This window comes from Pygocentrus nattereri, chromosome 25 (assembly GCF_015220715.1).
Source record: "Pygocentrus nattereri isolate fPygNat1 chromosome 25, fPygNat1.pri, whole genome shotgun sequence".
Taxonomy (NCBI): Eukaryota; Metazoa; Chordata; class Actinopteri; order Characiformes; family Serrasalmidae; genus Pygocentrus; species Pygocentrus nattereri.
This window is the reverse complement of record NC_051235.1, coordinates 25,316,487-25,341,615: the sequence shown is the minus strand read 5'-3', so window position 1 is coordinate 25,341,615 and position 25,129 is coordinate 25,316,487. Positions and strand designations below refer to the sequence as shown.

Genomic DNA, 25,129 nt, shown 5'->3' with positions numbered 1-25,129 from the left:
GGGTAGCGCTGCCGCCTCACAGCAAGAATAGAGACCCCACACAATAGAGGGTCAATGTTTTAGACCAAGACTTTACAACAAAACTACCATGAAACAATGTCTCAAACATCATGCAGTCTATTCATACCCATTGCATATAATAAGATTCTCAGAGAACCTGCAGAGGCATTGAACTCCTCAGTTACTTGGTTCCTATCATCACTACTGTAAACAATTCTGGCTCGGTTAGTTTCTCTAGAATGAAACATTTCACGGCAAACTACTCTGAGTTACTGTTTTTATGCTCATACTACTCTGAATGACTGTGTCGATATGTCAATCATTTAATTATGAAGCAATTTGTGGAAAAATCCGTGGATTTCCCCTTTAAAAGAGCAAACGGGAGATTTGAAACTTGCCCTTCTCATCATTAACTCGCCTCGCAAACAAGGCGCTGTCCAATCAACGCTCGAGACATTGGAAGAGCACCGCCTTCCAATCCTGACAGACAGGGGTCTCAGCCAATCAGCAGTCGCGATCCTGCGGCAACGTCATCGGAAGACATAGCCAGCGTGGAAGGAGTCCATGGCTGGAGGTGCATCTTGGGCTTGTCTGAGGATCTGAACGGGGATTGTTTGCGCTGTGTAGTGATTGATATTGATATATAAGGTTTGTTATGATGGAGGGGCTGCAGCCAGGGCAGCTGTTATGTTGGCTGGGCGCTCTGACTGCGGCTTGGCTGTCGGCCCGCGCTTTCTACCGCCTGCTCTCCGGCCTCCGGGTTTGGATCGGGGGGAACGGATCCCTGATCAGCGCCTCCAGACTCGGCACATGGGCAGGTCAGTCCACCACAGCGCGGCCAGCACACCCACACCCAGTCCGCACCTCGACATCAAGGTGTGTTTGAGGGCCTGGTAGCCTGAAAGCTGCCTGCCAACGTAGCCGTGGTCATCAGGCCACATGGCTTTAGCTTCATTACAGTCACGGTTCCTCTATTAAGCTTCAACACTGGGCTCACAAGGACAAACCAGCTTTACGCCACAACAACAAAGAGCTTCTGGGTCGATAAAGCTTACAGTGCTGCATTGATACAACAGGATTTGGTACCGATCTTGATACGTTAACCAAGGAACTTAAGAAAACAACTTTTTAAGTGATCTTGAGAACTGAGTTAGTGTGTTCTTCTGTATATTCATGGTTAAATACTGGTAAACTGTGTGCTCCTAATATCCTTTTTAATATTGGCAAACCTGGGTGCTACCACACCTGCTGTGCTCTGCTCTGCTCTTGAACTGGACTGTGTAGGGCTCATTCTTGTCATTTAGTCCTGAGCTTGCACCAGCCATTCATGTTGACTGCAGTAAGCAGCCTTTATTTTCCCTGCTATGATGATTATGGGTTTTTCATAATCATCTTTTATAAGATCATCTGCTTTTATAAGATCGAAAACAAAAACAACGAAACCTGGACCAGGATGTTGTCGGGTATGGCCTTTAGCTTATTCTCTGATCTTGTTCCCTGAACTTTTCTCTCTCAAGGTGTGTCCAAAACTGTGCCATGTTCACTATATAGTGCACTATTTTGGGGGTCGTTCATTTTGAAGTGATGTCCGAAAACGTCCAGTGTGCACTCCAACAGTCCTACTATGTATAGGGGATAGCCGTGATGCACAGTGTGAACAAACCCATGTAAGTTAGTGCCTGAAGTTGTTTACGATCACACATTCTGTTCCCTATAATACTGTTCCATATGTTGATCCAGATTTTCAAATGTAGGTAGTGATCAGAGGACCACTTTGGACATGGCATGAGAGTCAGGGGTAGCTGCTCTGAGGAGATACCCAGTCAGTTTAACTCTTCACTGCAGCCAAATCACACTGGAGCTCCATATCATGGCAGCATTTATTAGCAGCTTCATGCACTGAAATTAAAGTTGACATTGAGGCCGTCGTTGGCTGGAGGTTACTGGCCTGGAGGGCTGGAGGGAACTGGCCCTGTGAGCGGGAGGTTGCCGGTTCGATCCCCAGTGCTGGCTGTCCATGACTGAGGTGTCCTTAAGCAAGACACCTAACCCCCAATTGCTCCCCAGGCGCCATGGATAGGGCTGCCCACCGCTCCAGGCAAGTGTGCTTACTGCCCCCTGGTGTGTGTGTGTTCACTAGTGTGTATGTGGTGTTTCACTTCACAGATGGATTAAATGCAGAGGTGGAATTTCCCCATTTGTGGGATTAAAAAAGTATCACTTAACTTATAAAGCGAGGAGAATGGAGTATAAAGCAAAAGGTAATTTTCCCAACAGTAGCAAGAAAAAAACTTCTCCGACATATGGACCCTGTTTCTCCCCTAAAACATTTCACATTACAGCCTGAAACACAGCAGTATTGTACAACTATTGACCATATTTTGGTTTTCTGTTCTGTTTGTAGTTACCGTTACTTAAAACAAGCTGCTTCTACCGCTGACCGGATGCGTTGTCCACTCGGAAGTAAGGCCAACGTGCATATTTACAGTCCGATTTGGTCTATAATATAAGTGAATTGTAATACTGTGTTAACAATGAGCTTGACCGGTCAGACATGGGCACATTCACACAGGATATACACTGTTGAGTAAAAATATAAGCCAACTTATCACTGATTATAACAGATAATGCCAGAATATTCATCCTTATCTTCCTATGACCCCACGAGTGTAGGTCATGTTCAATTAGACTTAAGTAAATAAAGACCCATGTTAGGGGGCTTGCTGAGAGCCAGCAAGATCTATTTTGCTCCAGACGCTTTCAAAGGTAGGTATATTTTCCGCATAATATAATAGATTTTTTAAAATTTATAAATATCAAGGTACAGCAAATATGAAAGATGAGCTTTGTTTATTTTTTTTCCTAATACAGATAAAATAAGCAATTCCTTTCCTTTCTTGAAGGGGATTTTCTTTAAAACGCTTGGTCTTAAGGCCTTGGACATGTGGAGGGGCTCTTTTAAGAAGCTTTAGGACTGTACTGGGAACTTCAACTAAAGACAGTAGTTGTTTAAGCTGGTTCTTGTTGCTGATGGTGCACTTGAAGTACACATTTATAAAACTGTTACCTGTATTCTGCACAAAATGTCCTGGAATTATAACCTACATTTGGATGTGGTTGATCATCATTAGAAGTAAATGTTGCAATGGCTTTAGCAGGATCACCTCATCTCTCACTGCAACCACCGTTGAGCAAGACTTGTAGTTGGAAGTCCAAAAGTCCACCTAATTATGCAAGTCGTGCCGTGGCACTTAGTGAAACAATGTTTAGACTTCTTTGCTGCGTTCATTCATTGCCTACTGTGAAATCTTATCTTCAGTGCCATATTTTGAATGATAAGCACTAGTTTTGTGTCCTGGCACTTATTTTCATAAGGGCTGATGCTGTTCAGTACATCTGAAGAACTTTGGGTAACACTTCATTAACTTCATTACATAAACATGTAACTTCATTTATAACTTCATTATATAAACATTAAATAAGGTATGTAAAAAGCAGTTGGCTTATGTCACTATTCAGAATATGATTTGGTGTTTTATGCCGGTAATGACATTGCGTGACATAAGGGCTCTAAACTGAAGTGCCAGCTGTTCCATGGTGCATTTATATCACCTATATGAAGCGTCGGCTCAAGTAAAGGAATTTGTAAAGCCGTGGCCTAGTTGGAATGGAGTTCAACAAATTGTGGTTAATTGTGGACGAAGTTGATAGCTTGGATTTCTTCATGGTGGTGGTGATGGGACAGGGGTCTTGATGTACACATGTATTAAATATATAAATCAGAATGATCAATGAACCTTCAAAGGTTTTTGTATGAATCTTAAAGTCTTTGGTGTCTTTTATGCCTTACAACACTCTGCTTGTACCTCATGACCATGAATAAAAAAAAGAAACACTTTAAGGCCAAAACCTTATCGAGAAGCTATTATAAAACAGTGCAGCAGGCAGCAATTCATGTAATGACTTTCTGTTGTGTTTCTTTTACATACATTAAACTCTTTAGGTAGCTGGTTCCTGTCACCACCACTGTGAACAGGTTTGGTTCTGTTAGTTTCTTTAGAACAAGGCATTTCGCATCAAAATACTCAGAAAACTTTGCTTACAAACCTAATTTATTATGCATACACCTTTTTAAGAACACCATATTTGTTCTATACAAAACAGCTAGTAGGGTTGTACTTTCTGTACTTCTGGTGCCGGTCCCAAGCCCGGATAAATGGTGAGGGTTGCGTCAGGAAGGGCATCCGGCGTAAAACTTGTGCCAAAACTATCATGCGGATCACAAATATGATTGCCATACTGGATCGGTCGATGCCTGGGTTAACAACGACCGCCTCCAGTGCTGTTGACCAGCAGGGTGTCGGTGGAAATTGGACTACTGTAGGTCGAAGACCATCAAAGAGGAGAGGAGGAAGGCGGGTTAGAAGGCAGCGAGAGAGAAGGAAAGGCAGGAGTGTGGAGGTTAGAGTAGGGACTCTGAACATAGGGACAATGACTGGTAAAGGCAGAGAGCTTGCAGACATAATGGAGAGAAGGAAGGTAGATATTCTGTGTGCTCAGGAGACCAGATGGAAAGGAAGCAAGGCCAGGAACATTGGAGGTGGATTCAAACTGTTCTATCATGGTGTAGAGAGGAAGAGAAATGGAGTAGGGACAATCCTAAAGGAACAGCTTTGGAAAAGTGTTCTGGATGTAAAGAGGGTGTCAGACAGGATCATGAGCCTGAAGTTGGAGGTTGATGGTGTAATTTTGAATGTGGTCAGTTCATATGCACCACAGGTTGGTTGTCAGTTAGAGGAGAAAGAGGAATTTTGGAGTAAGATGGATGAAGTGGTAGATGGTGTCCCTAGAGAGGAGAGATTAGTGATTGGTGCAGATTTCAATGGACATGTTGGTGAAGGGAACAGAGGGGATGGAGAGGTGCTGGGTATGTATGGTGTGAAAGACAGAAATGCGGAAGGTCAGATGGTTGTAGATTTTGCAAAGAGAATGGAAATGGCTGTGGTGAACACGTATTTTCAGAAGAGGGAAGAACACAGGGTGACATACAAGAGTGGAGGGAGGTGCACACAGGTGGATTATATCCTTAGCAGGAGATGCCACCTAAAGGAGATTGGAGATTGTAAAGTGGTGCCAGGGGAAAGTGTAGCAAGGCAGCATAGGGTGGTTGTCTGTAGAATGAGATTAGAAACAAAGAAGAGGAAGAGAGTGAAGACAGAGCCAAAGATTAGATGGTGGAAGCTGAAGGAGGAGGATGGTTGCAGGCAGTTCAGGGAAAAATTGCAACAGGCCCTTGGGGGCAGTGAGGAGCTACCTGAGGACTGGGAAACTACAGCTGAGGTGGTGAGAGAAACTGGCAAAAATGTGTTGGGTGTTTCATCTGGTCAGAGGAAAGAAGACAAGGAAAGTTGGTGGTGGAATGAGGAAGTCCAGGAGAGTATTCAGAAGAAGAAGGCAGCTAAGAAAAAGTGGGATAACCAGAGAGATGAAGGAAGTAGGCAGGAGTACTGTGAGGCTAGTCGCATAGCGAAAAGAATGGTGGCAAAGGCACATCAGGCCTATGATGAGCTGTATGAGAGGCTGGACAGTAAAGAAGGAGTAAAGGAATTGTATCATTTGCCTAAACAGAGAGATAGAGCTGGAAAGGATGTACAGCTGGTTAGGCTGATAAAGGATAGAGAGGGAAATGTACTAGTGAGTGAACAGAGAGTGTTGAGTAGATGGAAGGAGTACTTTGAAGAACTAATGAATGAAGAAAACGAGAGAGAGGAGGACAACGGGGGGAGAGATAGTGGATCAGGAAGTGCAGAGAATTAGTAAGGTGGAAGTGAGGGCAGCTTTAAAAAGGATGAAGAATGGAAAGGCAGTTGGTCCAGATGACATACCTGTGGAGGTATGGAGATGTTTAGGAGAGAAGGCAGTGGACTTTTTAACCAGGATGTTTAACAAAATCCTGGAGAGTGAGAGGACGCCTGATGAGTGGAGAAGCAGTGTATTGGTCCCCATTTTTAAGAACAAGGGTGATGTGCAGAGCTGCAGTAACTACAGAGGTATAAAGCTGATGAGCTTTATGAAGGTATGGGAAAGAGTTCTTGAAGCAAGGCTAAGGCGAGAGGTTCAGATCAGTGAGCAGCAGTTTGGTTTCATGCCCAGAAAGAGTACCACAGATGCAATTTTTGCGTTGAGAGTGTTGGTAGAGAAGTACAGAGAAGGTCAGAAGGAGCTACATTGTGTCTTTGTGGATCTAGAGAAGGCATATGATAGGGTGCCAAGAGAGGAACTGTGGTACTGTATGAGGAAGTCAGGTGTAGCTGAAAAGTATGTTAGGGTGGTGCAGGACATGTATGAGGATAGTGAGACAGTGGTGAGATGTGCAGTTGGAGTGACAAATGGTTTCAAGGTGAAGGTGGGGTTCCATCAGGGATCAGTTTGAGCCCCTTCTTGTTTGCAATGGTGATGGAAAGGTTGACAGATGAGGTCAGGCAGGAGGCTCCATGGACCATGATGTTTGCAGATGACATTGTAATCTGTGGTGAGAGTAGAGAGCAGGTGGAAGAGAATCTGGAGAGGTGGAGGTTTGCACTGGAGAGGAGAGGAATGAAGGTCAGTAGAGACAAAACGGAATACGTGTGTGTGTGTGAATAAGAGGGAGGCAGGTGGAAAGGTGAAGATGCAAGGAGTAGAGGTCGTAAAGGTGGATGACTTCATATAACTTGGGTCAACCATCCAGAGCAGTGGACAGTGTAGAAAAGAGGTGAAGAAGAGGGTGCAGGCAGGATGGAGTGGGTGGAGACGGGTGTCAGGGCTGATGTGTGACAGAAGGATAGCAGCAAGAGTGAAAGGGAAGGTTTACAAGACAGTAGTGCTCCTGCTATGATGTATGGTTTGGAGACTGTGGCTCTGTCTAAAAGACAGAAGGCTGAGCTGGAGGTGGCGGAGATGAAGATGCTGAGATTTTTGTTGGGAGTGACAAGGATGGACAAGATTAGAAATGAGCAGATCAGAGGGACAGTGAAGGTGGAGCGGTTTGGAGATAAAGCCAGAGAGGCCAGGTTGAGATGGTTTGGACATGTGTTGAGGAGGAATAGTGGATATATTGGTCAAAGAATGTTGGAGATGGAGCTGCCGAGTAGAAGGAGAAGAGGTAGACCTCAGAGAAGGTTTATGGATGTAGTGAAGGTGGACATGGAGATGGTTGGTTTAAAAGTAGAGGAGGCAGTGGATAGGGCAAGATGGAGGCAGATGATCCACTGTGGCGACCCCTAAAGGGAGCAGCCGAAAGAAGATATATTTGTTCTATACATTTCTAAAAGAGTTAAAAGACAGAAGTACACCTTCAGTCTTGATGTCTTAAAAATGTAGGGGAAAGGGGAAAATGTGTGTGTGTGTGTGTGTGTGTGTGTGTGTGTGTGTGTGTGTGTGTGTGTGTGTGTGTACTTGTCTTGCTATTCTTGTGAGGACCACCATATGATAAACGGCCTTCTTGTGAGGACATTTTGGAGAGTGAGGACCAAAATCCCGGTCCTCACTTGATTTTGCTAGTAACGGCCCCCAAAGGTCATGTGACATCAGCTGAGCGAGTTTCCTGGTGGTCCTCACTGGAATAGAAAATTGAGAAATCTGTGTTTTCGGCGTGCTCCCTACTGCCCCTGGTGGACACACTCCACTGCTTTAGTGCCTGTTTTCTATTGGTTAGCAGAGAACGCCTGCTTATTGAATATTCGCGCTGTGGGTGGAGTCTGTTCTTAAAGGCGCAGCAGAGGTGCCCCTCAGTGGGGGGGGGGGGGTGAACAGTTAACTAGTTGAGCTGAACTTTTAACCTGAGCGGCTCTCAGAGTAACAAACTGAGTCCTGCAGCCTCTCAGAGAGAGTTCTCCATATAAAATACACAGCGTGGTGTTCAGCCTGTACTGCTGGTCCAGTTCACACTGACAGAGATTTCACTACATTAACACAGAGAAAGGGACATAAGGCCGACATGACCTCACTGGAGTAAATCATTACATAGCTACACTTAGTGATGTATATGTGACACAAGCATGCATATAGAGGAGATGCAGAGGGAATGATGTTGGGGGGGTGGGGGAGGGGTGAACAGTTAACTAGTTAAGCTGAACTTTTAACCTGAGCGGCTCTCAGAGTAACAAACTGAGTCCTGCAGCCTCTCAGAGAGAGTTCTCCATATAAAATACACAGCACGGTGTTCAGTCTGTACTGCTGGTCCAGTTCACACTGACAGAGATTTCACTACATTAACACAGAGAAAGGGATATAAGGCCGTAAGGCCGACATGACCTCACTGGAGTAAATCATTACATAGCTACACTTAGTGATGTATATGTGACACAAGCATGCATATAGAGGAGATGCAGAGGGCATGATGTTGGGGGGGTGGGGGAGGGGTGAACAGTTAACTAGTTGAGCTGAACTTTTAACCTGAGCGGCTCTCAGAGTAACAAACTGAGTCCTGCAGCCTCTCAGAGAGAGTTCTCCATATAAAATACACAGCGCTGTGTTCAGCCTGTACTGCAGGTCCAGTTCACACTGACAGAGATTTCACTACAGTAACACAGAGGAAGGGATATAAGGCCGACATGACCTCACTGGAGTAAATCATTACGTAGCTACACTTAGTGACGTATATGTGACACAAGCATGCATATAGAGGAGACATGATGTCTCAGATGTGCTCAATCGGATTCAGGTCTGGGGAACGGGCGGGCCGGTCCATCGCTTCAATGCCTTCATCTTGTAGGAACTGCTGACACACTCCAGCCACATGAGGTCTAGCATTGTCCTGCATTAGGAGGAACCCAGGGCCAACCGCACCAGCATATGGTCTCACAAGGGGTCCGAGGATCTCATCTCGGTACCTAATGGCAGTCAGGCTCCCTCTGGCGAGCACATGGAGGGCTGTGCAGCCCTCCAAAGAAATGCCACCCCACACCATTACTGACCACTGCCAAACCGGTCATGCTGAAGGATGTTGCAGGCAGCAGATCGCTCTCCACGGCGTCTCCAGACTCTGTCACGTCTGTCACATGTGCTCAGTGTGAACCTGCTTTCATCTGTGAAGAGCACAGGGCGCCACTGGCGAATTTGCCAATCCTGGTGTTCTCTGGCAAATGCCAAGCGTCCTGCACGGTGTTGGGCTGTGAGCACAACCCCCATCTGTGGACGTCGGGCCCTCATACCGTCCTCATGGAGATGCAGAGGGAATGATGTTGGCGGAGCAGGCAGGGTTGATACTAGGTTTTGCGGGCAGGAGTGACCCTGTGCCCTTGCACAGCTCTGCTTGGTGTGTTTAGATAACTTTGGTTTGTATTGTTGTGTCCAAAATTCAAATGAACAAATGAACTATTGAGACCCACCTGCTCAGTTCAGTGGGCAGTGTTCACACTTACGCTAAGGAACCGCACTAACAGGTTCACTTTAATCTAACCAAAGCTGATACGTCTGCTCTTTGTACTGTTCTGCAGTGTCCATTCCCTCTAAAGGGAATCACTGGACTTCTCACTGCATGGTTCGAGCATGGTTTCTTGTGATTTGGATACAACTGACCACTCTGATGGTCATTTATCTTTATAACAGTCTTCTGCAATGTAGCATATGCATTCCATGCATGCTTTCAATAAATTTTTATTCTCAAAAGAAGCATCACTGAATGGTTGAGTAAAGATGAAATGATGTGTAAACCACATGCTATGGCCGCCTTAATCACCAGATATCAGTCCAGTTGAACATCTACTGGACTTTGTACTTATTAATATGTACACTGCTCAAAAAAATAAAGGGAACACTCAAATAACACATCCTGATCTGAATGAATGAAATATTCTCATTGAACACTTTGTTCTGTACAAAGTTGAATGTGCTGACAACAAAATCACAAAAATCATCAATGGAAATCAAATTTATTCACCAGTGGAGGCCTGGATTTGGAGTCACACACAAAATCATCATCTCTATCGTGTTTTAAAGCCGGTCTTAAAACCTATCTCTTCCAGCTAGCATTTGAGTGAGAATTTCTCTCGAACTTCTATTTATTTTAGTTAAGTCTTTTATTATTGTTTTATTTTTATTGTTGTTATTTTATATATATTTTTTTTCTTAGTTTATTTTATATATCGTTATCTTAATGAATTATCTGTTTTACTTTTTTTGTATTGTACAGTGTCCTTGGGTCTCTTGAAAGGCGCTTTATAAAATAAAAGTATTATTATTATTATTATTAAAATTAAAGTGGAAAAACACACGACAGGCTGATCCAACTTTGATGTGATGTCCTTAAAACAAGTCAAAATGAGGCTCAGTGTTGTGTGTGGCCTCCATGTGCCTGTATGACCTCCCTACAACGCCTGGGCAGCTCCTGATGAGGTGGCGGATGGTCTCCTGAGGGATCTCCTCCCAGACCTGGACTAAAGCATCCGCCAACTCCTGGACAGTCTGTGGTGCAATGTGGCGCCCAGGGCCAACCGCACCAGCATATGGTCTCACAAGGGATCTGAGGATCTCATCTCGGTACCTAATGGCAGTCAGGCTACCTCTGGCGAGCACATGGAGGGCTGTGCGGCCCTCCAAAGAAATGCCACCTCACACCATTACTGACCCACTGCCAAACCAGTCATGCTGAAGGATGTTGCAGGCAGCAGATCGCTCTCCACGGCGTCTCCAGGCTCTGTCACGTCTGTCACGTGTGCTCAGTGTGAACCTGCTTTCATCTGTGAAGATCACAGGGCGCTAGTGGCGAATTTGCCAATCCTGGTGTTCTCTGGCAAATGCCAAGCGTCCTGCACGGTGTTGGGCTGTGAGCACAACCCCCGTCTGTGGACGTCGGGCCCTCATACCATCCTCATGGAGTCGGTTTCTTTCGGCACGTTTGTGGCCTGCTGGAGGTCATTCTGCAGGGCTCTGGCAGTGCTCCTCCTGTTCCTCCTTGCACAAAGACGGAGGTAGCGGTCCTTCTGCTGGGTTGTTGCCCTCCTACGGCCTCCTCCACGTCTCCTGGTGTACTGGCCTGTCTCCTGGTGGCGCCTCCAGCCTCTGGACACTATGCTGACAGACACAGCAAACCTTCCTGGCACAGCTCGCATTGATGTGCCATCCTAGATGAGCTGCACTACCTGAGCCACTTGTGTGGGTTGTAGAGTCCATCTCATGCTACCACGAGTGTGAAAGCACCACCAACATTCAAAAGTGACCAAAACATCAGCCAGAAAGCAGAAAGGTGCTGAGAAGTGGTCTGTGGTCCCACCTGCAGAACCACTCCTTTATTGAGTGTGTCTTGCTAATTGCCAGTAATTTCCACCTGTTGTCTGTTCCATTTGCACAACAGCTGTGAAATTGATTGTCAGTGTTGCTTCCTAAGTGGACAGTTTGATTTCACAGAAGTTTGATTTACTTGGAGTTATATTGTGTTGTTTAAGTGTTCCCTTTATTTTTTTGAGCAGTGTATATTGTCTCTCTCCACCACCGTCATATCTCCAGTTCATAGAATAGGTCAATGCATATATCCAAGAAAATCTAAACTGAATATCACTTGAATATCACATGTGCTCTGGCTGCTGGGGTGATTCAGTGCCTCCCAAAGACTTTGTGTTCTCTTACTGACTGACTGATCACTTTTGCTGAAATACACATGCACAGCTATGGATGACAAGTATCTGTGCTCCCGAGAAGAGATGTAATCTTAGGGTAGCTGATGTTGTGTCTCCTTCCTGTAAATATTACTGTAAAGGGAAGTGATAAGACATACCATGGCATTAATATGTGTCAATATTTGTAGTGATGGCATGTCAGCTCTCAGCCTCATCCAACATCGCTACCTCAGTGATAGCTTGGCATCTACAGGCATTTGTCCAACATTGCTACCAAAGCTTTGTAGTGAGGTGCGTGAGTGATTCACAAATCATGTTCATGAGGCCCACCATCAGAGTGGTCAGTTGTACACAAATCACAAGAAACCATGCTAGAACCATGCTGTGAGTAGTCCAGTGTTATGTGTAAATACTTTTCTGTGGTACCTTAATTTAAATCTGCGCTCTACAGTTTAAGGCTCTGTGGATACAGGGTTGAATCCCTGACCAGGCAGAGGAACAAGAAGGTCTGAGTTATGTTTGAAGTTCTAAAGATACGTCAGTCTCAAACTTCCAGTTGTTGAAATGCCATTAATGATTCTACATTGCCGATGGTGGTGCAGCAAAACCTGGACTGCCTGGTCTCGCTGTTAGCCGTCTGTATGTGGTTGTTCTTATTTCAGCTACATGTTTAAACACAGCAAGCAATAGTTTTACGCCTTTCTGTTTCACTATCCTATCCATATGAGGAGGTATGCAGACTAGACACTCACATATGCATTATTAATTGGCTAAGATCAAAGAATGAAGTGAGGCAAACAGTTGTTGACCTTCATAAATCAGGCAGTGACTACAAGACATGCTAATGTTTCAGGTGACATGCTTCACATCTCCTGTTGTTTTTCTTTGTCTTAATGGTAGAGACTGAAATGCTCAGTTGTGGGGACAGATGTTTATGTGTGGGAACAAGGCCTCTTTCTCATTTAGTGATTCAGTTCATTCCACAAGTACAGGAAGTGGCTGAGGTCGGGGCCCTGTGCAGGTCAGTCAGAGCGGTCTTTATGGAGCTTGCTTTGTGCGCAGGAAACAGTCATAACAAATATGTTGACACAAAGTTTGAAGTATATATTTGTTGTTTCTATGCACGTGTCCCAGACTGTTATTTGTCCTTCATCAAACTTTAGTCTTGGCAGAGCGTATTCAGTGAAGAAGCATTTTACTGGCTAGCGCCAAATCCAGATTTGTCCATCGGACTGTCGGCTGGTTAGGCAATGATTCATCATACCAGAAAACAATGTGTACTGCTCCAGTTGCAGTGTGATTTATGGCAGTCCATCTGACGCTTAATATTGTGTAGATCCTAGACCCTATTTACACCTGGTCACTTCATGCACCTTGAGTATCAGAATCATATCTGGATCAAACTACATAAATATGCAAGTAGTATATCCAAGACACATTCAACAGCCCCCCATGTACAACCAGAACACCAGTTATAATGGCCTCACAATGAGGCAATATACATATTCTGCCCCACACAGTGACTGGATTCCAGTCTACATAACTGGAGATGCATGTCACTTCCCCGTGTACATGCATGTGACTAAAACCACATTTTTTAGGCTCTGTGGATACAGGGTTGAGTCCCTGACCAGGCAGAGGAACAAGAAGGTCTGAGTTATGTTTGAAGTTCTAATAAAGATCCATGTCTATCCTGATCAGGATACAGTCCAGATGCTAATTACATGAAGTGGCTTGGTGTAAACAGGTCCATTTGATTGTGTGTGGGTGATCTATTAGCTTATCGTGTAAATCTATTCTATGAATCTCCCTGTGACCGCACCTGCTGACACTTCTCAACGCCAAACTAGTTCTCTTCCCTACTTTAATATAAACCCACTGCTGGTCGTTCTGGTCGTGAAAGGTTTTGGTGCATTAACTGTTTGTTTTGAGTATAGAAACAGTAGTAAGTGTAAAAAGTGTACATATACTATTTAACAACAGTTCAGTCTACTTTAAAATCTATAATAATATTTAAAGGGCAGGAGTTTCTGTAAAGGCCTGTTGGTTTCTATGTTAAGCGTCTCCTGTTCTCTTCTCAGTACAGATAAACGTGATGTAATGATTGTGTAGTAGACACTGGCAGTAAAGATTCTGCAGTACGGCTTTAAGGTCAGTAATTCTCAGTGTGAGGGGTGAACAGTACACAAGGCCTACAGTCACTCTGTTTCTGAATGGATCGTTTTATAACGCGATTAAAGAAACTTCGTGAGCATCACAAGAAGCAGGAGGAGAAGTATCAGCACATCCTCAACCAGCAGGAAAAGGAGCAGCAGAAGACTTTAGAGCTGCTGAACAAGGTAAGAGAATCTCAGGTAAACCTTCTAATGAACCTACTTGGGCTCCATGTCTGAAATAAGTAGCTGATATTTAGATGAGTCGCGTGACTCGGTTATACTGTTTAACTGTAGTGGATGAAGTTCAGTGTTAGAGCAGAGAGTCGCTCTTTAACTCGCTTTATTTATTTCACAATTTAAACACTTCAGTTCATTAAACCGCTCAGACGCCATACAGCACGTGCCGGTTCAGCGCGAGTCGGTTCAGCAGCTCGTGCTCGTGTATCTAACGGCTGTTCGGCTCGTGCGCGTTCACAGTTCAGCGGTTCGGTTCGGTTCGGCACTGCAGTCGCACACGCGTGGTGTAAGTACAAACATCTGTACATGTATCTGACAGTGTAAGCAGCTTCTGCTGAGGAACCGGGTCTCTGTGGGGCGGATTTCGGGGGAAATGTGCGGTTTGAGTGGAATGAGGAGAAAGTTAGTTAGCTAGCAGTAGTGAGCTAGTTAGCTAGCGCTAGCTGCTATAGCGTTGACTGTCCGGCCGGAGCGTCTCTGGTACAGCAGCTCGTTTATATGTTGGTTTATATTCGGTGATTATTCAGCGCCGTGTGTGTCGGTGGTGGAGTTTAGTGGTAGATGTTGATCTCGTGTTGAGTTCAGTACAGAGCTGGTGTTGAGTTCAGTACAGAGCCGGTGTTGAGTTCAGTACAGAGCCGGTGTTGAGTTCAGTACAGAGCCGGTGTGTGTCGGTGGTGGAGTTTAGTGGTAGATGTTGATCTCGTGTTGAGTTCAGTACAGAGCTGGTGTGTGTGGTTGGTGGAGTTTAGTGGTAGATGTTATTCTCGTGTTGAGTTCAGTACAGAGCTGGTGTGTGTGGTTGGTGGAGTTTAGTGGTAGATGTTATTCTCGTGTTGAGTTCAGTACAGAGCTGGTGTGTGTGGTTGGTGGAGTTTAGTGGTAGATGTTGATCTCGTGTTGAGTTCAGTACAGAGATGGTGTGTGTGGTTGGTGGAGTTTAGTGGTAGATGTTATTCTCGTGTTGAGTTCAGTACAGAGCTGGTGTGTGTGGTTGGTGGAGTTTAGTGGTAGATGTTATTCTCGTGTTGAGTTCAGTACAGAGCTGGTGTGTGTGGTTGGTGGAGTTTAGTGGTAGATGTTATTCTCGTGTTGAGTTCAGTACAGAGATGGTGTGTGTGGTTGGTGGAGTTTAGTGGTAGATGTTATTCTCGTGTTGAGTTCAGTACAGAGCTGGTGTGTGTGGTTGGTGGAGTTTAGTGGTAGATGTTGATCTCGTGTTGAGTTCAGTACAGAGCTGGTGTGTGTGGTTGGTGGAGTTTAGTGGTAGATGTTATTCTCGTGTTGAGTTCAGTACAGAGCTGGTGTGTGTGGTTGGTGGAGTTTAGTGGTAGATGTTGATCTCGTGTTGAGTTCAGTACAGAGCTGGTGTGTGTGGTTGGTGGAGTTTAGTGGTAGATGTTATTCTCGTGTTGAGTTCAGTACAGAGCTGGTGTGTGTGGTTGGTGGAGTTTAGTGGTAGATGTTGATCTCGTGTTGAGTTCAGTACAGAGCTGGTGCTTCGCTGCGGAGGGGTCAGTCCCACCGCCGCTGTACATACAGACCCGGTTACAAACTCGCTTTAAGATTAAACTACTCTTCAATTCCAGCACAGCTCAGATACAGAACAGCAGCTCCTCATACGAGTTATTCGCAGTAGGGGTGCAGGAAGTGATCTCTACTACGAGTTTAAAGGTCTAGATATTTTAAATGGTTGCCAGATATTGTAATAGTATGAAACGGTGAGACCAGTGTTTTATATGCCCTGCTGAAAAATCCAGATCAGGACTAGTTTTACTGGTTGCTGGTTTCAGCTGGTAAAATCATACCCTTTGCTAATTAGCAAGCTGGTTAAGCAGCTTCTGACCAGCATAGTACAGTCCAGTGCTTTTCAAACATGGCCCTGTGGACCCACTGCCCTTCATATTTCAGAGCTCTTCCTGTTTAACACAGCCACTTTAACTCAGGAACGGCTGTTAATGAGCTGATTAGTTGGATCAGTTGTGATGGGAGCTGGGACACCAGGACCAGGACTGAAAAACACTGATGTACATTTGATTTGGTCATACTGGTCAACCAGCTCGGTCTTGCATAATCAAGCACGGTCATACTGGTGGTCTGTCTCGGTCAGCTCGATCATGCAAGTAGACCAGATAAACCATTAAACTCATAAAAACACAGGATCTAAACTGCTTAACCAGCTCGAGCTGTTTCCTGCTGCGTTGGTCTCTCAGATAGAAGAGATTTCATGTTACACCCAACAAAATGTGAAGTGCAGTAGAAGTTGATTTCCTTTTGTGTAACAGCTGTAGTACAAGTATCTCTGAACAGCAAAGCTTTGTACTTAGAATAATTACAGTACTTTACTGATGAATTGCAAATGTGTCTTAGTAGATGGATGATGTGGTGATTTGTTTCTCTTTTCAGAGCATGGAGAACACAAAGCCTGTTGGCAGAGTGAGGCCAAACAAGAAGGTATGTAACACAGCTTTCATCAAATGAATATTTTAAGGAATAATTTAGCATAAAATAAAACCTAGATGGCTGAGACATGTTTGAAGTCAGAATTTTGCTTCGTTATAGTTGATCTAGGCTGCGAGGCCTTTTTACTGTGTAAAAATCATCAAAACTTCTCCAAGTGCATCTATTTGTTAGTTAAGGCCATAAAAGTTAATAAAAATGAAATGAGTTGTCAAAAACGCTGCCCAGTAAGAGTGCTGATCTAGTATCTGCTTTAGTGACCATGATCGTAAATAGGGAAGAGTCTGATCTGAGATCAGTCCTCTGATTTACCAGTTAAGTTCAGAAGTTTTTTTTAGTTCAGTATCTACTGTATCCAGAGGCACAGCCACTAGTCTGTGGGATCATTGTTATAACTTATAATGAGTTGAGAAAAGGGTTGTAGATTGATTTTTATTGAATGCAGTTGGGGCTGTTTGGTGGACTAATGGGATGTAGTCCTCACAGCTGCAGTTCTAAACTCAAGGAGCAAATTTTAGACTCCAAATGTGTCTTTGGCAGATTTTTATGTTTAAGTTAATCCAGTTTAATTTGACTGTTTAATTATTCTTGTTTTTTTAATGTTTCTGTGACAGGCTGAGCAGGAAGAGAGTGACGAGTCCATTAATTTGTCTGAAGAGGATCTGGTGTCATCACATTCGGAATATGAACCTGATGGCAGCGAGTCTGACTCTGAAAGTTGTCTCTCCCTTTCAACCCAGCTGTCTTCCAGCTCGGTCCTGTCCAAGGAAGTTGAAAACGGTACGTCCATGTCAACAAAACAAAAAAAATCAAAGATTACAGTAAAATGCAGCACAAAAACTGACAATGGCAAACGGATCTGGAACAAGAAACATTTTTGTCTGTACTGTAAAAAACCAAATAGTAAAATAGCTCGCCACTTGGAAAGAAAACATGGTGAAGAAACAGAGGTTGCCCAAGCTCTAAGTTTTCCTAAAGGGTCCAAGCGAAGGGCAGCTTTGCTTGAGGAAATTCGAAACAAAGGGGACTTTGAGCACAATATAGACGTTCTTGAGAATGGTGATGGGCAGCTGATCACCTGGCGACAACCCAAGGCCAACGCAAGTCCAAACAATTACCTGCCATGTCCCCAGTGTTGGGGATTTTTTGTTAAAACAGATCTGTGGAAGCACGAGATTTCCTGTAGGGTAAGGCAAGCAAAGAACTTAAAGAAGACAAAAAGGATTCAGTCATGTGCATCCCGCCTAGTTCCAGTGTCATCTTCAGTTTCTTCAGGCTGCAAGGATGTGTTACACAGTATGCATCAAGATGAGATCAGCATTTGTGTCAGAAATGACCCTCTCATTTGTAAATTTGGAGATGTTTTATTTGAAAAACACGGACATAACAAATTTCAGCATTCCTACATCGCTCAGAAAATGCGAGAGCTAGGGAGGTTTTTGATAGCCGCCAGAGAGATTGATAACAGTGTATGTACGCTCCAAGATGTCCTTGTGCCAGGAAAATTCCAAACTGTTGTGGAAGCGACAAGAACAGTCAGTGGCTTTATGGCTTCACAGAACGAGTATAAGACACCTTCTCTAGCATGTAAAATTGGATATTCGCTCAAGAGAGCAGCGGAAATACTGGTAGGGGAGAGCCTAATAAGTGGAAACACTAGAACAGAGAGGGATGCAAAGAAGTTCATTGAGGTGATGGAGACACAGTGGAACACCTATGTGTCAGGACGTGCCCTTAACACTCTAAAAACAGCCAAGTGGAACAAAGATGAAATGATTCCCCTGACTGAAGATATCATGAAGTTGCAGAAACATCTTAAAGCACTGGAAAAAGATGCAGTGCTTGGACTCTCGGTTGCACCCAGTGTTTCAGACTGGAAGAAACTTTGTCAGAGCCTTCTCACACAGATAATCCTCTTCAATAGAAGGAGGGAAGGAGAAGCCTCAAAATTACTCCTGGCAACATACCAAACACGGAACAGAGCTCCAGCTCACCCAGAAGTGTACGAGAGCCTTTCCAAACTTGAAAAGTCACTTGTCAACAACTTCACGCGACTGGAGATACGAGGGAAGAGAGAGCGAAAAGTCCCATTGCTCCTCACACATGACATGGAGGCATCGATAGACATTCTGATAAGCAACCGAACTGCAGTAGGTATCTGCAGTGAAAACCCTTTTGTGTTTGCCCGAATTTCAGGAACCAGCCATATGAGAGGGTCAGACTGCCTCCGCCAATTTTCATTGGAATGCCAGGCCAAACATCCAGAGTGTTTAAGATCCACCAGATTAAGGAAGCACATAGCCACTCTTTGCCAAATGATGAACTTGAAAAATTCAGAAATGGATCAGGTGGCAAAGTTCATGGGTCACGATATACGTGTCCACCGTGAATATTACAGACTCTCTGAAAACACCATTCAGCTTGCTAAAATTAGCAAACTGTTGATTGCCATAGAGAAAGGAAATCACACTTATCTGGGACGGTCTCTAGAGGAGCTGGAGCTGGATGGAGACACTCTGGATGGTGAAAAATCAGGTATGTTACCTACTGTCAGTAGTACAGTGATTCCCAAACGGATTGTCAGGACACGTTTATATCAGCGTATCGTATATTTGATGGTTGTCTTGTACAGGGACTTTGTATGTGATGTGTTCAAACTGTAATATGAACTGAATTAAAGTAATTAGAAATATTTATTGTGCAAATTGGTAGGTTTTAGCTGAACAGTATAAATACATGTTAGCTAATAAGCTTTCTAACCCCTACCACACCATGACATCGGGCGCCACGTCATTGTGGTGTGACGGCAATGGGCAGTATATAGCAAACGGCCTCACAAGCCTGGACCTTATGTAGACGTTTGCCCAATGTACTGGATGAACTGTATTTCCAATGTTTTGATTTATTTCAGATGGTGAATGTCCGCCAGGCGAAAAGAAGCAAAAGACATCCTCGAGAGCTCCATCCCCTCAGGATCATTTGGAGACAGGTGTCGAGGGTTCTTGTGGAGAACAACAATCAGGTATGTCAGTGTATCAGAGTAGTGTTTTCCAGTGTGCGCAATGCATTTCTGTTAAATGTTGTATTCTGTCTGACTCAGATCTAGTAACTGATATGTTGTGTTTGGTTATTTGTGTTATTCCAGATGGTGAATGTCTGCCAGGCAAAAAGAAGGAAAAGAGGTCCTCAAAGGCTTCATCCCCGAAAGATAAGTTAGCAACATGTGAAGAGGATTCTTGTGGAGAAGAAAAATCAAGTATGGGAAAGTAGTACAGAGACACATTTTCAGTTTTCCAACAGTTCAGATCAGTGACATGCAGTTCAGTTAAAAATTAGCAGCTCTGCCTTCAGACTTTCTTCTTCTATATAGATATATAGATAGGAATATCCAGCTCCTGCTGATTTTTCAGGAAAACTTTTTTGCTGTGATTCTCCCGTTCTGCCGTGTGTCAGATGTGTTCTATCGGACTCCTAGTAACTGATATGTTTTGTTTTGTTCCAGACCGTGAATGTTCGCCAGTCAAAAAGAAGCAAAAGATGTCCTCTGGAGCGTCATCCCAAGAAGATCATTTGGAGACAAGTGACAAGGATACTTCTGCAGAACAACAATCAGGTATGTCATTGTAGCAGAGTCATGTTTTCAGCTTTCCAATGTGCAATTTGCAGTGTGCAGTGTAGTTGTAATAGAATCAACACTGTGCAGTGCATTCAGAAAGTATTCACCGCGCTTCACGTTTTCCACATTCTCTTATGTTACAGTCTAATTCCAAATTCAAGTTCTACACACAATACCCCACAATGACAAAGTGAAAAAAGTTTGTTTGAATTTTTTGCAAATTTATTTAAAATAAAAAACAATAAAATCACATGTACATAAGTATCACAGCTGAACTCCTGAATGCCAAGCATCATGTCTGGAGGAAACCAGGCACTGCTCATCACCTGGCCAATACGATCCCTACGGTGAAGCATGGTGGTGGCAGTATCATGCTGTAGGGTTGTTTTTTGGCAGCATAAACTGGGAGACTAGTCAGTGTCGAGGGAAAGATGAATGCAGAAATGTACAGAGACATCCTTGAAGAAAACCTGCTCCAGAGTGCTCTGGATCTCAGACTGGGGCGAAGATTCATCTTCCAACAGGATAACAACCCTAAACACACAGCCAAGATAACAAAGGAGTGGCTTCGGGACGACTCTGTGAATGTTCTGGATTGGCCCAGCCAGAGCCCAGACTTGAACCTGATTTAACATCTCTGGAGAGATCTGAAAATGGCTGTGCACCGACGCTCCCCATCCAACCTGATGGAGCTTGAGAGGTTCTGCCTCTCAAGAATGGGAGAAACTGCCCAAACACAGGTTGTAGCATCATACTCAAAAAGACGTGAGGCTGTAATTGCTGCCAAAGGTGCTTCTACAAAGTATTGAGCAAAGGCTGTGATACTTATGTACATGGGATTTTAGTTTTTTGTTTTTTATTTTTAATAAATTTGTAATAAATTAAAACAAACTTTTTTCACTTTGTCATTATGGGGTACTACTGTGTGTAGAATTTTGAGGGAATAAATTAATTTAATCCATTTTGGAATAAGACCATAAAATGTGAAAAAAGTGAAGCGCTGTGAAAACCTGTCAGTACCTACCAAAGATTCTCCAAGGAAGGTGCACACTGCCACAATGCAAATGATTCCAGAATGGTTCTAGGAACACAACAATGAGTTCAAGCTCAATGTTTTGGTCCAATCCAGTATCTGGGGAATATTTTGGACAAACAAGTTTGATCCATGGAGACCCCACCTAACAACTTACAGGACTTGCTTAAAGGATCTGCTGCTAACGTTAGTCTTGGTGCCAGATACCATAAAACACTTAGAAGTCTTGTGGAGGCCATGCCTCAAATGCTCAAGCCTGTTGTTGTGGCTTTTATGAAGAATGTTGATGGGGTTTGTGGTGTGAGTGCACCACATAATTTAATGTGACTGCTGTCCAGTGTATTTGACCACCCAAACTCAAGATCAAAATGATTTTGTTTAGACTTGCAGTACACAGTTTGTATTTTGTTTTCTAGAGAACGTTCGTTCCCCTGTCCGAAAGAAGAGGCCTTCCTCCAGGACTCAAAATGCAGACCTTGTTGAAGATGTAGAGACAAGAAAATCAGGTAAGTTACAACAATTAAGCCCTTTGAGATTTCCTTTCCAAGTGTCTGGTTTATTAGAAGCACCTATATTGTAGCTTCATCATGTCCATCTACAGTTGTGTGGAACAGGCAACTTTGGCTTTTTTTATAAAGGCCTTGGGCAGATTCTCAAAAGTAGTCTAATCATTAGCATCTGGTCAAGTTAACCTGACTTACAAACCTTTTTTGTTTGGGATCACTTTACTGGGATGGTCCATTGTAGATGCTCAAGTGACATTCAACTGAATAGTAATTAAATACAAGTTTAATGTAAATGATGGTCCATAGAATCTCAAACTATACCTAACCCTAACCCTAAACTTAACCTGGAATCAAGCCTAAAGCCTACACCTAAGCTTGGCAATGGAGCTGGGCAATATGACAATATTTTATGGTGTCATGATAAATTTGTTCTCAATATAGATGATATACTTTTCTGATCATATGGATATCATCAGTGCATAAAACACTGGCCAACTGCATGTTTCATTAGAGAGTGTAATTAGTGCTGTTTAATGGGAAAAAGTGCAACACATTTTAAATATTTACTCATCGTACTGCGACTAATGATCTGTGTGTCAAAATCTCACTGTAACACTATGTGTAAATATCATGATTTAATATTTTTACCATAGCGCCCAGGCCTTGACCTTGAATCAACCCTAAAACCTAAACAGAATCTTTTACTTAACCTAAAATGAAACCCAACCATAGCTCTTACTCGTGAAAGATTGAGGTTAGGGTTAGGGGTATGGTTAAGTTTAGGGTTATATTCAATAGAGAGTTATTTACGTTCAGCTTAGCGTTCAGACGCATTTAATAGAAATTCTGTTGAATGTCATTTGAATGTTAGTTGAGCAACTGTGATGCATCTACAATGAACCATCCAAGTAAAGTGAAACCATTTATTTATATATGACTGTGGGTGTGCTGCGTTGCTATATATTTACTCGCTGTCATTCATGTCGTGCTGCACAGGTTATCAGTCCTCTCTACCGAGTATCTCACTGTAACTGAGTGTCGACCTGTAGATAGATATGTAAATATGTATCTGCTTGGCATGGTATGGACATCCTTTGTATCTGCAATACTGGAGAAAATGCCCTCTATTTTATTTATTAACCTTATTTTAAAAACTAAAATTCATTGCATCTGTCTGTGCTTTTTGTTTCAGATCGTAAACACACAGTCCAGCCCAGGCGACCATGGACCGACAGAGAGAAGGAGGCAGTGTGGCGTCACCTGACAAAGTATCGTGCCCTAAAGAATGTTCCAGGAAAAGCGGACTGCCTTCGGTGCATCCAAGCAGAGCTTGCTTTGAAGACAAGAACATGGAAAGACATCAAAAATTTTGTTTACAATAGTATTACAACAGAAAAGCGAAAGGCTGCTTCTCTCATTACAAAAACCTAGACAGTAGATCTGTTTAAGGTACTTTGCACTTTACAGTACAGTTACAGTTCAGATCAGTGCAGCTGCACACCACTGTTCCAGTTAACCCTGCAGCTCCACACTACAGTTCAGGTGACTGTACACTACTGTTAATGTAGAACTACCTCTACACAACTGTTCAGGTGACTGTTCACTACTGTTAATGTAGAACTACCTCAACACAACTGTTCAGGTGACTGTTCACTACTGTTAATGTAGAACTACCTCAACACAACTGTTCAGGTGACTACACTACTGTTAATGTAGAACTACCTCTACACAACTGTTCAGGTGACTGCACACTACTGTTAATGTAGAGCTACCTCAACACAACTGTTCAGGTGACTGTTCACTACTGTTAATGTAGAACTACCTCAACACAACTGTTCAGGTGACTGTACACTACTGTTAATGTAGAACTACCTCAACACAACTGTTCAGGTGACTGTACACTACTGTTAATGTAGAACTACCTCAACACAACTGTTCAGGTGACTGTTCACTACTGTTAATGTAGAACTACCTCTACACAACTGTTCAGGTGACTGTTCACTACTGTTAATGTAGAACTACCTCTACACAACTGTTCAGGTGACTGTACACTACTGTTAATGTAGAACTACCTCAACACAACTGTTCAGGTGACTGTTCACTACTGTTAATGTAGAACTGTTCAGGTGACTGTTCACTACTGTTAATGTAGAACTGTAGCTCTACACAACTGTTCAGGTGACTGCACACTACTGTTAATGTAGAACTACCTCAACACAACTGTTCAGGTGACTGTACACTACTGTTAATGTAGAACTACCTCAACACAACTGTTCAGGTGACTGCACACTACTGTTAATGTAGAACTGTTCAGGTGACTGTTCACTACTGTTAATGTAGAACTGTAGCTCTACACAACTGTTCAGGTGACTGCACACTACTGTTAATGTAGAACTACCTCTACACAACTGTTCAGGTGACTGTACACTACTGTTAATGTAGAACTACCTCAACACAACTGTTCAGGTGACTGTACACTACTGTTAATGTAGAACTACCTCAACACAACTGTTCAGGTGACTGTACACTACTGTTAATGTAGAACTACCTCAACACAACTGTTCAGGTGACTGTTCACTACTGTTAATGTAGAACTACCTCTACACAACTGTTCAGGTGACTGTTCACTACTGTTAATGTAGAACTACCTCTACACAACTGTTCAGGTGACTGTACACTACTGTTAATGTAGAACTACCTCAACACAACTGTTCAGGTGACTGTTCACTACTGTTAATGTAGAACTGTTCAGGTGACTGTTCACTACTGTTAATGTAGAACTGTAGCTCTACACAACTGTTCAGGTGACTGTACACTACTGTTAATGTAGAACTACCTCAACACAACTGTTCAGGTGACTGCACACTACTGTTAATGTAGAACTGTTCAGGTGACTGTTCACTACTGTTAATGTAGAACTGTAGCTCTACACAACTGTTCAGGTGACTGTACACTACTGTTAATGTAGAACTACCTCTACACAACTGTTCAGGTGACTGTACACTACTGTTAATGTAGAACTACCTCAACACAACTGTTCAGGTGACTGTACACTACTGTTAATGTAGAACTACCTCAACACAACTGTTCAGGTGACTGTACACTACTGTTAATGTAAAACTACCTCTACACAACTGTTCAGGTGACTGTTCACTACTGTTAATGTAGAACTACCTCTACACAACTGTTCAGGTGACTGCACACTACTGTTAATGTAGAACTACCTCAACACAACTGTTCAGGTGACTGTTCACTACTGTTAATGTAGAACTGTTCAGGTGACTGTTCACTACTGTTAATGTAGAACTGTAGCTCTACACAACTGTTCAGGTGACTGCACACTACTGTTAATGTAGAACTACCTCAACACAACTGTTCAGGTGACTGTACACTACTGTTAATGTAGAACTACCTCAACACAACTGTTCAGGTGACTGTTCACTACGGTTAATGTAGAACTGTTCAGGTGACTGTTCACTACTGTTAATGTAGAACTGTAGCTCTACACAACTGTTCAGGTGACT

General features: G+C 43.3%; 2 protein-coding genes across 3 annotated transcripts in view; both read left to right on the top strand.

Annotated features, from left to right (window-relative positions):
• Positions 1-527: 527 nt before the first annotated feature.
• The window catches only part of hsd17b12b (hydroxysteroid (17-beta) dehydrogenase 12b), a 61,688-nt gene continuing 37,086 nt past the window's right edge, over positions 528-25,129 (top strand). The window contains exon 1 of the mRNA XM_017686803.2: positions 528-818. Coding sequence (XP_017542292.1) covers positions 656-818 — 163 coding nt within the window. The 5' untranslated portion in view covers positions 528-655. The remainder of the gene's footprint in view (positions 819-25,129) is intronic.
• Positions 11,387-23,204, top strand: LOC119262437 (claspin-like). 2 transcript variants are annotated; one of them, XM_037534402.1, is made up of 9 exons: positions 11,387-13,936; positions 16,397-16,444; positions 17,065-17,230; positions 18,647-18,985; positions 19,362-19,472; positions 19,596-19,706; positions 19,953-20,063; positions 21,516-21,605; positions 22,798-23,204. In XM_037534402.1, the coding sequence occupies exons 1-9, from the start codon at positions 13,811-13,813 to the stop codon at positions 23,034-23,036; spliced, it is 1,341 nt and encodes a 446-aa protein (XP_037390299.1). In that variant the 5' UTR covers positions 11,387-13,810; the 3' UTR covers positions 23,037-23,204. The 2 variants fall into 2 exon arrangements, with proteins under 2 accessions (XP_037390299.1, XP_037390300.1); XM_037534403.1 differs by lacking the exon at positions 18,647-18,985.